This window comes from Drosophila tropicalis, unplaced genomic scaffold (genome assembly GCF_018151085.1).
Source record: "Drosophila tropicalis isolate 14030-0801.00 unplaced genomic scaffold, ASM1815108v1 contig_593, whole genome shotgun sequence".
NCBI lineage: Eukaryota > Metazoa > Arthropoda > Insecta > Diptera > Drosophilidae > Drosophila > Drosophila tropicalis.
Genome location: NW_027173070.1, coordinates 16,717,038 through 16,731,415, shown reverse-complemented (window position 1 = coordinate 16,731,415; position 14,378 = coordinate 16,717,038). Strand labels below are relative to the sequence as shown.

The window sequence follows — 14,378 nt, the reverse complement described above, 5'->3', positions numbered from 1 at the left end:
TTTATCCTTTTTATTGCCAAAATGAGATCACAATTGATTTGATCAGACAACTATGCCATAAAGCTGCTGTAGGATCCAGGCATATCCTTATTGAGACATATCTCACAACCACAACTTATTTAAGGAAATTTTTGGAAGGAATTAACGATATTAAAGTGGAACGAACTACGATATTTCAGCACCAAAGATAAACAAAAGATGTCATATTTTTACCAGAATTTGTGTTTAATTAATTATATGTTAGTAATAAAACTAGTAATAAGTTAATTTCCATTAAATTTGAGTTTCGAAATTAATTTATTGCTAAATAATTGAAATTTTCAAAATACAAATCATAGGCCGTTTATGTTATTATGTAAGAAACATAAAAAAAAAAATCGATAATTTTTATTTTAGGTAACAAAATTCTAGTAAATTTATAAATTTTTTGGTCTTATGTTTCTTCAGAGTCGTTTGGAATTTAGTCTAATCAAATTATAGTTGTAAACAAATTGTAATTAACCCTGATCTATTCACAATGAATCCACAAGTTATCTGAAATAGTTTCATCAAATCCATTCAATTTGTGTAAGTTCTTAATTTAATTCATTTATTGAATTTCATTTAAAAAATCTATTTTAATTGTATTACCCCCATGATTGTTGTATGTAACTGTAGATTTCGATTACTGTTTAGATTATTGATTAAGATTAAATCAAATGTGAACTGGATAAATCCAAGTTGTGCATATGGGAGTGGCAAACTGCCCCCCATTTCAGACGCGATTCGCTTGCCAAATGCCAGAGTAACGTCAATCACAGTGGTAAAGGCCAAAAGTGCACAAATACAAAAATAAAATGGCAAATAACTTGCAATAACTGTAATCAACACACTTGCCATTCCCCCCGGTAACAACCAACCCTTCCCTATTCACCGCATTACACTACATTTTGAAGAACGAACAAATAAAACAGCGCGAAATAGAACGCAAAACAATCATTCAAATTGCGCATACGCTCCGTGGTCACAAGGTGCCAGCATTTACATGGAGGATACAAGAGTGCAACTTGCAGTTTGATGAGAGGTGGTGAATGAGAGGCCAGGTCTCAGAGATGGAGCATTGGGAGATGGACGGAAGGGCATGAGGCGTGAGGCAAGGCATTAAGCTGTCATGTTTCTGCTACCTGATGGCAGAAATTATTGTGCATTTGTGTAAATCTATGCCAGGTGGGCGTGTCATTTTCACTGTTAACTCTCTCTCTTTCTCTTACCCGCTTCCTATGTGGCTCCTCTCCCTTTGCATTTTGTGGTAATTGATTGGAAAGCATCGAGAAGCAGCCCCAACCTACAGTTGCCCCTCAGCAATTGTTTAAAAGCTTTTGCCATATTGTTGGGTCTCCACATTGTTGTGGTAAGAGAACCAAAAACAAAAAGTTTGTTTGCTATTGCAGAAAAATGCGCGTATCTCGTGTTTAGCACTTCATATTTATTACCTGTCGAGTGCACTCAAAATCACTTGCCGTTTTGTTGTTAGGGTTCAGTATATGGAAAAAGCATTGCTAGAAGGGGAGACATAGAGGGTTGGGCACAGGATCACTTGGGGTCAGGGCTGGTCAGTAAAAAGTTTACCCTTTCCTTCGGCCCTTTCGAGTTTTGATAAGCATAATTGATGATGCAACAACATACTGCCAGAGAAACTACCAGTGGCAAGAGCAACAACAGCAGCGGCAGCCACACCATAAAATAAAGCCAAAAGCCATTTACGTTTACCCTCTGGCCCTCTCTCTTTCTATCTTTCTGTCTCCCTCTGTTTCTCTATCAATCTGTTGCCTCTCCTTTGCCCATATTGCCAATGTAGCGAGTGAAAGGAGAAATATTTTTTCACATATTTTATAGCACATTTGTGTATTGAGTGCAAGTGGCTGTGAGTCAAGGAAAAAAAAAGGACATCAATGGCTTCTCTGGACTATCATCACGTCCGTTGACCAGAGCTTGCAATAAAAATTACAAGTATAAATTAAATTGCAAACTGAATATGCATTCAACAAACAACTTTTTACACAACTAACAACAATAACAAAAGGCAGAAATGGGAACACATTAAAACAAATGCAAAATGATGATTGTTTGTATTGCCTTAGAGAGAAGAGTATCCATTGTATCGCAACGAAATGTTAACTTTATGCCCCGAATACTTTATGCTCTTCCTAGTTGGTCTATTAGGTGTATTGCATCTTACAAAGGTACATCTATACAAGTCAATATAAAAACGTTTTCAACACTATTTAAAATAAAATCTGATTTTTAAGTGTGAAGAAACTTTCTTAATCATCATGGCTTAAAAGGCTGTTGGAAGCCTTGTTTAAGTCATTCAATCTTATAGTATTTTAAACTAATCTTTACCTATTAGATAAAAATAAAAACGACAAGAAATAAGGTAAGATTAAGAAAAAGAATATTTTAACTCTGAAAAGAGACTACAATGCTTCCTAAGTCTGTCTGATTCCTAGCTTAAAATCCTTCATAATCCTGATTATGATAAGTCAATAAGCTCTTATGGATTCATCTCAAGTAGTGCTTAACAATCATAACCTTTGTTCTATTATGCTTTTTGTTAGGGTATTGCTTTCATTTGGTTTCAAGTGTTGCCATAAAAGAAAACCCAAATGTTTGCCAATTTTTACTTAGATTTTACCTGTCTAATTACATTCACAGTTAACCTCAGTAACCGCCAAAAGTTGTGCTAACCTGTGAATAAGTGAGAGAAATAGCAACGAGATCTAGGAAGAGAGAGATAGAGAGGGAGAAAGCAAAAAGAAAGAGTCGAGTGAAATGAAATCAGAACTAATGAAGATTTAAGTTGCATCTGCTGCAAATGAATGTGGCTGCAAATCTCACAAATGAGAACAAAGAAAACCTCCAAAACGAAACGAAATGAAAACGCACAAGCGGTCGAGAGAATTCGCAAGAAGGAATTGCAAGGAACCATTGGCAAAAGTAGGAGGTAGAACAAAGGATCCGAAGGCAACAGAATTATTAATAAATGAAAATGCTGCTCCTGCTCCTGCCACTGCTGTGTGCTGCGTGTAGAGAACGCAATTTATGCATGTGTGTGAATATCTTTGTATGTGTGTGCGTGTGTTTGTCCTCAAGGAATTGAATGCACAGTTCATGGACAATTCCTGCGTGGGGGCAATGATTCAATGGAGCCGCTGCTGCTAAAGATGTCGCTGCTTTTCCGCTGTGAATTAGCGTCGAGTGCCCGCTGCAATTTCCTGTTGTTGTAAATTGCAGGTTTTAACCCAAACAAAACAGCAGCAAGCAACCAAAGCCAACTGATGGCCACCACTTTTCCATCTGTCTTTAATTGCCAACAAAAGCAAAGCAAGGCGAATGGCTGAAACTTTAAACGGGCGAAATGCATTTGTTCGTCTCCTTTTTTTTGAACATGACCATGGGAAACGCGCAAGTATTTTGGGTCAAAAACTTTGCCGATGTGTTGTGCATCAGCAGCAGGACAGGAGCAGCATTCAATTTGCTTGGTTTTTAGCTGCAAGAGCAACAACAACGGCAACATCAACAGCAAGCAGAAGCAACATCGCACAAAGCTCAACTAGCTGCGGAAATTTGCTCAGTTACTTTTGTGCAATCCCCAAATCCCAGTTCAATTTTATCTATGTATCTATCTGAAACTACTTGGCAAATAGCTGGCTCCCATCCTTTCTAGAAACGCTCCCGGTTACCCCTTAGTCTTCCTTTTAGTCTTTTACCCCCATCTCCAACCTTTTCGCTTGTGTGTATGTGTGTTGAATGAAATTGTTGACGTAAATGGACAACAAAGCCTGGCACTCAGCTGGCATTGCTTCTATTTTCCGTTTGGTCCATTCTGGCCCTTTTTTGTTGATGTTGCTGTTGTTGCCATTGTTAACCATGTTGCTGCAATTCTAAAATTCAAGTTTATGATGATTCCAAAGCGAAATATAAGTATGCGTGTGTATGTATGTGTGTACATACATATGTACATATATGGGAGATATGGTCATAGTTGATATTTGATATTTGTAGAGAATTTTTATTGCAGGTTGTGTTAACAAACCTTTGATTAGATGACCTAGTTAGGCCCATTTAGCTCACTTTCTTTTATGAAGGAAGGCTCGATTTGATGTGTATATGACTGGATGTGGTTGTTTGCCCAGATTGATGCCAACTGCTGTTAGCCTTTTTATTTAGTTATCCAAACCGCAAGCAAATACGTGCAGCAGGTAAAATGTAAAGGCAAGTCCATGCGATGACCATTTTGCCATGTTGCCAGGGCGTATACGCAATGCGGCTGTGTGCAATGCAGCCTGTCAATTAAGACCAACCTTTTCCCAGTCAACTGGGCTGTCTCCCAAGCTATCGATTTGTGCCCAAGTGTATGTGAGTGTGTGATCCCCACTACCCTCTTTTACTTTCCTACTAGCAATTTGTCGAGTTGTTACAATCGCTTTCTTTTTGGTCTGTTGAATGCATTGACTGAGCATTCTCTCTAGAGAGACAGAAACTGAAGGCACAAAGCGAACGTTTCTCGCACAGTTTATTTTTTTTCAGATGCACACACAATCGACACACACACACACACACTCTTGCATTTTATACTCTCTAATAAGACCAAGACAAAGTTAACTTTCTTTTTGATGCAACTCAAAAGCTTCATGCCATAATCCTCCTAGGATTTGGCCAAAATTGTTGCTCATCAAAGGCCAGAAATATGAGCAATCAAACTACATAAATGTTAATAATCATTCGATCAGGCCTACAAGTAGCTTAAAACTTAGTGCGTCTTTTTGGCAATTGCTTTGTTTGCCATTCACTTGCAATATTCATAAAGTTAAATCAAATATTATTTTACTTTACTTTACGTAACATTCTGGAAGCTTTAAAGTTGCTTGCTGCTCAACACTTTTCAATCGAATTAAATTATTAAGCAAGTGGCCAAAGCATAAATTGACCATTTCCATTTTCATTTCAAGGCAATAAAAAAAATATTAATTCTGTCCCTTTGAGTAAAAATATATGTATGTATATACATATGGCTCACACCTTTAATAAGAGTCCATTTTGGGCCGAGAGCAATCAAATGTACGAATAGCTCTTGAAAAATATATGAATAAAATCGAGCTTTGATGATAATTCCGTAAACCAATTAGGCCATAAAATGATCTCGTTTCCATTGACATTGAGAAGATTTGTTAACTAGGCAAAATAGATATAAATTTGATTGCCCTGGCCACGTTTTATGAGTTATAATAATACAAACGAGAAAAAAAATAAAATGAATGAATGAATGAAAAATGAAATAAAGAAAAAGTTAGTTTTTGGCATTTCAAACTGATGCTGGTGCCGCTGCTCCTTGGCAACAGCTCAATTATTCCAATTTGCTGTGCCAGGCATTTCTTAATAATGGCCAAAAATCGGACTTGGACTTGGACGTAGACTGCTCGAAACTTTCTGTCTGTTTTCAAACCTTTTCCCTTCCTTCGGTAAAAATGTGTAAAATGTGCAAAAAAAAGGGGCAAAACTAAAGACACAATCTAAGACAAGAGAGGGGGAAGGAGAGGCGTGCGGGAAAGAAATAAAGAAAAATTGTTGTAAGCTAATTTCTTTAGCGAACGGACGACAACGACAAAAGCAAGTTCAAGCTGCACAAATGCTGATAAATTTTGTAAGCCAAGCCAAGAAATAACTCAATAAAATTACAAAAAAGGGAAGAACATTCAATGAACATTGACAAGAACTTGGCAAAACTTTAAGATATGGATAAATGCTTATAGATTTTCCAGGCCCGACAATAAATTAAGGCAAGACAAAAGCAAAAGAGAACGAGAGGCAGCAAAAGCGCATCTAAGGAATTTCATTTCATTTCAGTTCAAGTTTCGTCTGTCATGCGGGAAGAAGCCAACGAAAGAATGATGTTGAATCAAGTAAAAGAGAGAGAGACACAGAGGGGATTGTTCGATGTTGGTTATTTCTTCTCTTCCTTCAGTTTTTCCGCATATTCAATGAGCAGCAGTAGAAGAAGCTGGTAAAATACATACATTTCGCCACCAAAAAAGAAAACCATTCAATCAGCCTGAAGAGAAAATGAGAATGAAAGAGAGAGAGAGAGAGAGAGACCCGCTGTGAGCGGGTCATCAGCTATAGAAGGACACAAGCGACAAGCGAGTGAGCAGTTAAAAGTCAAATGGCGCACACAAGAGCCCATAACAATAAGGATGTCGGTGGGAGGGGGGCATGGGGACACTCCATCAGGGCCAAGCAACATGACCATGGCAACTGCCCTGATCCTTGCTGCTCTGACGTTCTGCTAGATGCCGGACCAACAGCCAACATTCCGTTTTCGGGGCCCGTTGGGGACATTACACTAAATCGCTTGTAATCAATCAGTGGCAAATTAAATTTCCAAGCGCCAGTGCCGATTAAGTATGAAATTGTGCTCCGTACTGTTCGCGTTCGCGTTGGCACAATGGCTCACTAGTCCCACAGTCAGTCACTCAGTCCCAGGCGTACTTCCAGCAATGCGCTGCAATGCGTATGCTCTGGCCATCGACCATGGGCCATGGGCCATGGGCATGGCTGTCATCTAGCGCTCTATTTGTGCCCCAAAACGAACATCTAAATGCCCGTGGAGTGCGCCTCATTTAGCGTTACCAAATCCAACTTCAAATTAATAACTAAACTCGTGGCTCTGGCCTCCTCTACATATTACTTTCTCTGTCTCTCTCTATCTCTCTCTCTCTCTCTCTCACACTGTGTTTCTCTCTCTACTTCTCTCACACTGTGTTTCTCTCTCTACTTCTTTCTATCTTGCTCTTTCCCTTGTGGCAGTTGACTGTCATTTCTCACTTTATATGTCTGAGTGTGTGTGTGTGTGTGTACGCTTGTGTTTGAATTTGTGTGTGCGTGAGCTGAAAAATTTTTATTGCATACATTTCGGCAGTCAGCGTAATTTCTCACTTTTGCGGATGTTGCGGACATTTTGTAGCTTGAAGCATGTAGTTTATTAGGCAAAGGCACGCGCTACACAGCAGCAAAAATGGCAAATGATATCACAGTTTACATATAGGAAAATGTATATAGACGATGCTAAGCTATATTAAGAGAAAAAAAAACTGAAAGCCTTACAGCAGAATCTCTTGAAATTATCTTGAAGTGGTTCTTGCTCTTATTAGCATTTCTTGCTGTGTAGGCATCTCCATATCCTCTTCAACTGCTAGTTAGGTAGTTAGCATATAGGTATAAATAAATCAAGTTAAGTTGCCATACACCAACCTAGCCACAAATGAAGTGATAATATTACTCTTGGAATGTTATTTGGCTTTAACAGGAGTTTTCTGTCACCTAATTAAACTAACGTTGCTTGGGGAATTCAGTTTAGTTTGTTTCTATTTTTTTGGTTCCTTTTCTCCGTTGCGAGATCATATTTAGAGCTTATTTTTACTGGCCCCGTTGGCCTTAACGGCCACGCCCACAACAGCCACAACAAGGTCATAAATAAACTCAACTTCTCTCACTCAACTCAAGATGATGAATTGTGTTGATGACTCTTTAGGGAAAATTTTGCTTTGTGTTTTTCGTTTTTTGGTTTTTGGTTTTGCTAGGCTCTTTTAGCATTTTTATTTTTCTTTCACGTTGTGTTTTGTTTTCCGCGTTTCCTTTTCTTTCATTTCGTGATTTTTCTTCCTTATATTGTTTTGCCTGGTGTTGCCTTTTGGCATTTTTTCTAGCGCCATCTGTTTCCCAGTTTATTGGGTAATTAGTCTAATTAACGGTGAAGTTAAAAATAAAAATGTGGATGGGAGAAGAAAAAAAAAAAAGGTTTACGAAATGAACTTGACTCTGGGTTTTACATTTCACAGCTAATTTGAACTTTTATTTAAAGATTGAAAGAAGAGAATCTTCAAGACTTCAGCGTCAAGTTGCCATCTTTTCTATTTAGTGGCTTGAAAGTTTTGTGTCAAAGCCACTTTGGTAATATGAACCAAAATGCTTGATTTCCTTTTCAAATAGTTGCGCAAAACTTGAAATACTCGAAAACTTGAATATCCTTTTTGCTGCGCTGCAATGCTTCTGTTCTGTTGAACAATGCACAAACTAATAAAAGTTTGCCCAAAAGGCAACTTTCATGTCTGTATGTATGACGAGTTCGAGTGCCAGCCGGGGACACTAAATCAAAAGTTAAGGGCAGCAGCTCAATGTCCATGGTGGGTCCTCCATCCCGTCCCGTTTCTAGGGTTGGGTCTGGGGAACTACTTCTCTGCTGGTGCAGTATGTGTAAAAATTTATGCACTGTCGTACTGCAAGGTGAAACGGAAGTTACTCGACCATAATGGAGACGCCCCAAATCTGAATTATGCGGCAAAGTGAAGGAGCGAATGTGGCGGCGACCAGAATGACATGCGGACATCCGACATAGGTCAGAAATCAGAAAATCAGCATGCTAAGCACTTCAACTCCAACTCAAGCTCAAAACTCAAACTGACTACTTTTGTAGTAACTATTATAGTGGGGTAGCCCTCTTATATCTTGGCTCTCTCCGCTTGCCATCAACTTTATCAATTATGCAAATGGTAAATTTAACACCTTAGGCCACATACGAGAAGGGTGAGAAGGAGCAGTAAAGAAAAAGCAGCAGCAGCTCTTCAACGTGTCCAACTCCAGTTGGCCATAAATCTTGGTCCTACTTGGTGTCCTTGGGTCAAACTGCACTGCAATGAATTTCAACTACTTTGTGTGTGTTTGTATATGTGTCGGTCCGTTGGCTGACTGGCTACTTTGGTTTGGTTGGCGAATTTTTAAGTGCTGCGGCGACTTGGTTTAATTTTTACGTTGCTGAAGCCATAGCCTTACTTGCCCGGATATCACGGCAAAGTGGATTTTTCCGTCAAACATAAAAGCAAAGTTCGCTCTGGCAATTAAACGAAAAGCGCTTTTTGGGCGCTGCATGTTCAACTGCAATGAGAATGGAGTTGCAGACTTTGCTGCAGAGGTGTAAAGGTGGAGGACAGTAGATGATGATGTTGGTAATGATGATGTGGATGGAGTGTACATATATATATTTTATGCAAAAATGAAACACAAATGGCCAGCGGGCCATTATTTTAAATGTGAAAGCGAAACGAATGACAAAACGTAAATGCAAATGCTGTAAAACATATTTTTCATAATTCTTGTTGAGTTCTTTTTTCTGCTGGCATAAGCATTCCGTTTTATATCGGCCAGAACAGAAGACATACATATGTATGTATATGCATATAAGCATTGCATTTGACAAAAAACTCCGTCAGCTGCTACTTATATATTTGCTTCTTGCCACTCCTGCCGAAAGAGTCTGCCATCTGCTGCTTCTGCTGCTGCTGCTGAGCTCAGCACAAAATGCCTTTGCTTATAATATTAAAATAGCCGGAAGCGGAAATTCGAAACGCCAATGCAAGACTTTATGTGTGTATGTGTGTTTTTGCATATTTGATTTCATAAGCAAGGAAAACAGAGAAAAAGCCCTTTTGCATGTCACAAAGTATTTGATAAAAGTTGCATGCATGCATGCCAAAATAAATACCCTTAGGCCGTCAACTGGACTTTAGCCTAAACTTCCTTCTCTTCAACTTGGCTCATTCATCTCTATCCCTGTTCTTGTATTTGCCCAGTAACAAATTATGAGTACCAGCATGTCGAAGGCTTCCTGGCTAGCTGCTTGTTTGCATAACAAACATCAAGCGAACAACAACGCAAGAAAAGAAAAGAAAGGACCAAAGGATTAAGAGGGAGCAGAGGGCCACTGAATGGTTGTGAAGAAAAGTTCATCGACTTCAAACTGGTCAGCCTAGCCGCTGAATGTGAAACACGTTTAGAAATGCTTAGCCAAATGGACAAGGTCATTGCAAATGTCAGGCTCATTACCTGACATTGGGAAGAGAATGCATGCCTGCCTGCCTGACAGCGTGTCAATTATGTTCCACTTGGTGACATGCAATCTGCAAATGTGTCGCCTGCACCCAGGAGACGCTCATTAGTTGTCATTGCTACTGCCAACGCCAACCTCCAGAGTAGTTCCTGCTCTTGCTCCTATTGCTGATGTAAGCCATATCCCAGTGGAACGGAAACGGAACACCAAACAGTTTCAGATTATTATTATGATGATGGCAATGATAATGATGATGATGCACCTGCATTAATATCCTGTTCATTAAAATTAATGATTTCGGTCAAGGTTGTCATGCATACATGCATATGTACATGAAAATGACATAATCGAACCCCTAAAGTAGGCAACGCTTTGTGAATTAGCGATAAAAACCAAAAAACCAATTCAACTATAAATATTTTTAATTGTTTAGCTTAACTGAAGTGAAAAGCTATGCAAAAATTTAGTTTAATAAGCGTACATACATATGTATACAAAGTTTTCCAATGAAATATAATTGTATATTTTTATTTCCCTGTGAAAATAATCGCACTGTTTGATGAGAGAGTTTTTGGGATTACCCCAATTGCTATTATCCCATTGATTAATTGCAGATTGCAGATAAATTAGAGGCAGAATTTTCATTTTCTTTAATTATACCTGACATTGTTATTGTTCTATAACAAGCTGCAAATGAAGTAACAAATAATAGTTTAGAATTTTAATGGAAGGTTTTGCAATAGAGTAGAATTATAAATAAAATCCAATCGGCCTTCAACTCACTGCAATTTTCGAGTCAGTTTACTTACAAATATATATATCTGGATGCTTATCGAATGACCAGCAGAAATAGGAAATAGCAGAAATTGTCGTATCAACCTAAACCAATCAATTGCATTTGTGAATAATATTTTTCCTCCAAAAAAAAACACCGAGCTTTTCATGAGCAATTAGAAAGCTAAACTAAGGAATGGATTTATAATATTACAAGTTTATAATGAATCAACAGGAATAGGAAATGTAATCAATTCATTAAGTCACGACGGTCCCAAATGTCTCGCATACAAGCAACATCAACCACTTAAGCAAAATAACTTTCAATTAATTCGTCATCCAAATATCTAATGAGGTTAAAGATTTTATGTACTGCAAGTATGTTTATAATTAATCACAGCTGTTAAAGCAATTAGCTGAAATCTTTGCGTATTCCCCTAAGTAAACTGCAAGGACACTTACACGCTTCACTGAGCCTCAAACACTTTGTGGTATCGGTTGCATGCCACACTTGTTCTACCTATATAAATAAGAGGCCCCTTGCATTGGAATGTCGCTGAGCACTAAAAATAAAAGCTTTAACAAACTTTAAATCAACCACTGGCCTTTCCAGCAACGTTTTATTAAAGACTCTTTGGTAGTAATATTAAACTTTGAAACCAGCAACAAAACCAATCAATCCGTTAAATATTAAATATTCACTTTCAACAATATGCATTAAAAGTAATTTTAATATAATAAACTATTAAATTCAATTAAGTTATAATTTAACATAAAAACAGCTCAAATTATTTTTACCTCTACTTTAGTATCCCGTGGATCCAGAACGTGGTCTGTGATGAACCCCCAGGCATTCACTTCGGTCGACAACTCCACATGCATCTCCTCGTTGTCAACCTGTTTCACTTGGCGTCTCCTACTGACCCTGCAACTGCATAGATCAAATGCAGCCTGGGTTGCCTAATGAATTATTGTGGTTCTTGCGTTTGACATTTATGGCTTTTATGAACGGTGGACAGTGGACGGTGGGCCGAAACCCTTGCTCCACAAAGTGACAACAAATATGTGGGCTGCAGGCAAAAAATGAGATAGAAAACGATGAAAAGGAAAAGAATGAAAGATATGATTCGTTTCCAGATTGAATATTATGCAAACATTTCTGTTTCATTTGAGTTACTTTCCCTCATTTTATTTTTAGTCTTAATTCAATGAAATTCAGAGAAAATCCATTCGGAAATTAAGCATAAAACCCATAACTAATCGGATTTATTTTTTTTTTTTTTTTGTTTTCATTGTATTGTTTGGACTAGATATATGTATATATATTTTCGCATTTTCAATGCAATTTTATTTCATGTCGAACATAAGCATTTGGCTTCTCTGTCTGTCCCTTTCTCTCTCTCCCCCGCTCTCTCTCACTCTCTCACTTTGACGCTTTTCTCTGTCTGTCAGGTTTTATTGGCACGCATGACAAATTGTTTATTTTGGCGTTTAAGTTTTGTGTTATATGCAGTATATACATATTATTTTTTTTTGTTTGATTATTTCTATATATAGTATATATATATATATATTGTCAATACTTTGCATTTCACTTTTTTTGGCGGCTTTTTTGCTGTTGGTTTGCCAATCGATGGCATTAGTGAAAAATCAATTGAGCGATGGCAGCAATCAAAACCGTAAGCCATGAAACCAAAACCGCACATCACTTGTTCTTCATGTTGCTGTTGTTGTTTTACTTTGGTTTTTTGAGTGTATGTATATGTATGGGTGTGCATGTGGGTGTGTGCTTAAGGGGTGTGCCAAAGAGTCTATGTATGTGTGTGTGTGTGTGTGTGTGTGTTTAGGTGGCTAAGTGGGTGGCATGTGTGCGTGTTTATTTGCCTTTCGGCTTAAATTGCCTTTGACAGCCTTTGAAATATACGATTTTTATTAAATTTTAGCACTTCTGTTTTATTTATATAAATATAGTATTTCTAACTCAATACAAAACATGAAACAAATTTTAATTTAAGCCTCTCAAAGGTTATTAGCTATGCTTAGGCCTTTGTCTGTAACTTAAAACATTTCCAGACTGATAAATGGCTAATACATTTGAACAATTAAAGGCAAAGTGAAATCTGACATCATCAAATATATGTAATATTATTTATTTTTATTCTAATTGTTTTTTAAATTTCAATCCATTTCGGAGGATCCTTTGGGCGATTAGTTGGACTATGCATTTCACTTACAAGACACTCACAATTATTATTATCCATTCAACTTTTAATCCTGTACTTGGCATATTTTTGGTGTTGTTGATGTGTATGACTCTTGATCCAGAGGTAGCAATTAATAATATGCTGTGTATTAAATTGTTCATTTTAATTTATATCGGACGTTGATGATACTACTCGCAGTACGTTCAAGTGGCCTCTATGGCACAAGGACAATGCCTGTTAAGCGCGAGCCCAAGCAGATAGCTGTCCATCTCCCACGCGACCGAGAGAGGGGTGCAGCTGTATAACGCACACAAACAAATAATAGAAGGAAAGGTTAGATGTTTTAAGTACCTGTATTAATAGATAACTCTGAGCAGATTACAGGTAATAGAAGGTTAAAGGTTCATGCATGGCATAGTTAGAAGAACAACGACTAAGGGTTAAGGGTATAATAAGATGTCTTCTCCGTCTACATAGATTAAATACATTTTTAAGTACAGGGTTTAATTTCACACTCGCGCTGGGAAAAAACCAAATTCGTTGTGTGATCTTTTCAATCTGTTCTAAGAGTTTAGGTTTATCAAAACTGCTAGTAAGTAAGTAACTAGTAAGTATGTAAGTAACTAGTAAGCTTAAATCGGACCTACATTTTTGTTACTTTTTTTTAAAGCTTCATTGTTTGTGATCGCTAAAGTTTAATGTTTTTAATCAGTATATGTGTTTGTATTAATATATGATTATTATAAATAAGATTGTCCGTTTGGCAATCAAAATCTTTTTACAAATTAAACTTAATTGTTTTTCATAATTTTTTAACTAAAACCTATTGGCTTTGGCCAACAAAGTACATATAGTAATAAGGAAGCTTTTCTGACCCCATTAAGTATATATTTTCTTTAACAGCATCAACAGTGTAGTAGATCTACCAACCTACGAAATTTACTACCAAATTACTAGGCGGTCCACAGGGGAAAAGAAGGCCGTAGCTAGCACTGATTGTGTTTGTAAGAGCAAGCGATATAGTATGTGCCATACCTTTTGGTCACTTAGTGCATGGTATACATTAGCCGGGGTTGTTATCCAACATTCTGCACGTAATATAGAAAGGTGGGTGATGTACCATCTAGAACCCAGAATACTTTGAATAGCACAAATTGTTTTCTATTCTGGTCATATGTATAAATTATTTTCCAAAATACAAGTACAAGTTTGTCTTAATAAAAAGTGAAATTAATTACACACTTTCAGTTTTCTTTCGATGTAGACTTTTCCTACAGTTCGTCATTGTCGTACAATTTTTCAGAAACTTCAGGTTAGGCATTTGCATTTCAAGTTTTTCATTTCTTCTTTTTTATGGTCTAGTCGCGTTTTAGTTTCCATTTCGTTTACCTTTTTTCTTTTTTGTTGTTGATGTTTTCTTTGTTGTTATTCTTACTTTGGTCGTTGTTGTTGTTGTGTGTACTAAATTACGTGCAACT

General features: G+C 37.4%; 1 protein-coding gene across 1 annotated transcript; it reads right to left on the bottom strand.

Annotated features, from left to right (window-relative positions):
- Positions 1-12,144: 12,144 nt before the first annotated feature.
- Positions 12,145-12,402, bottom strand: LOC137578226 (uncharacterized). The gene is made up of 2 exons (XM_068291897.1): positions 12,271-12,402; positions 12,145-12,198 (listed from the first exon to the last, which is right to left on the bottom strand). Exons 1-2 carry the CDS (start codon positions 12,400-12,402, stop codon positions 12,145-12,147), a joined length of 186 nt encoding a protein of 61 aa, XP_068147998.1.
- Positions 12,403-14,378: the final 1,976 nt, after the last annotated feature.

Coding starts and splice junctions, on each gene's coding strand:
- LOC137578226 (XM_068291897.1), bottom strand. CDS start 12,402: ATGTGCGGTTTTGGTTTCATGGCTTACGGTTTTGATTGCTGCCATCGC. Junction 12,199..12,270: donor TGAAATGCAAAGTATTGACA/ATATATATATAT, acceptor ACTGCATATAAC/ACAAAACTTAAACGCCAAAA.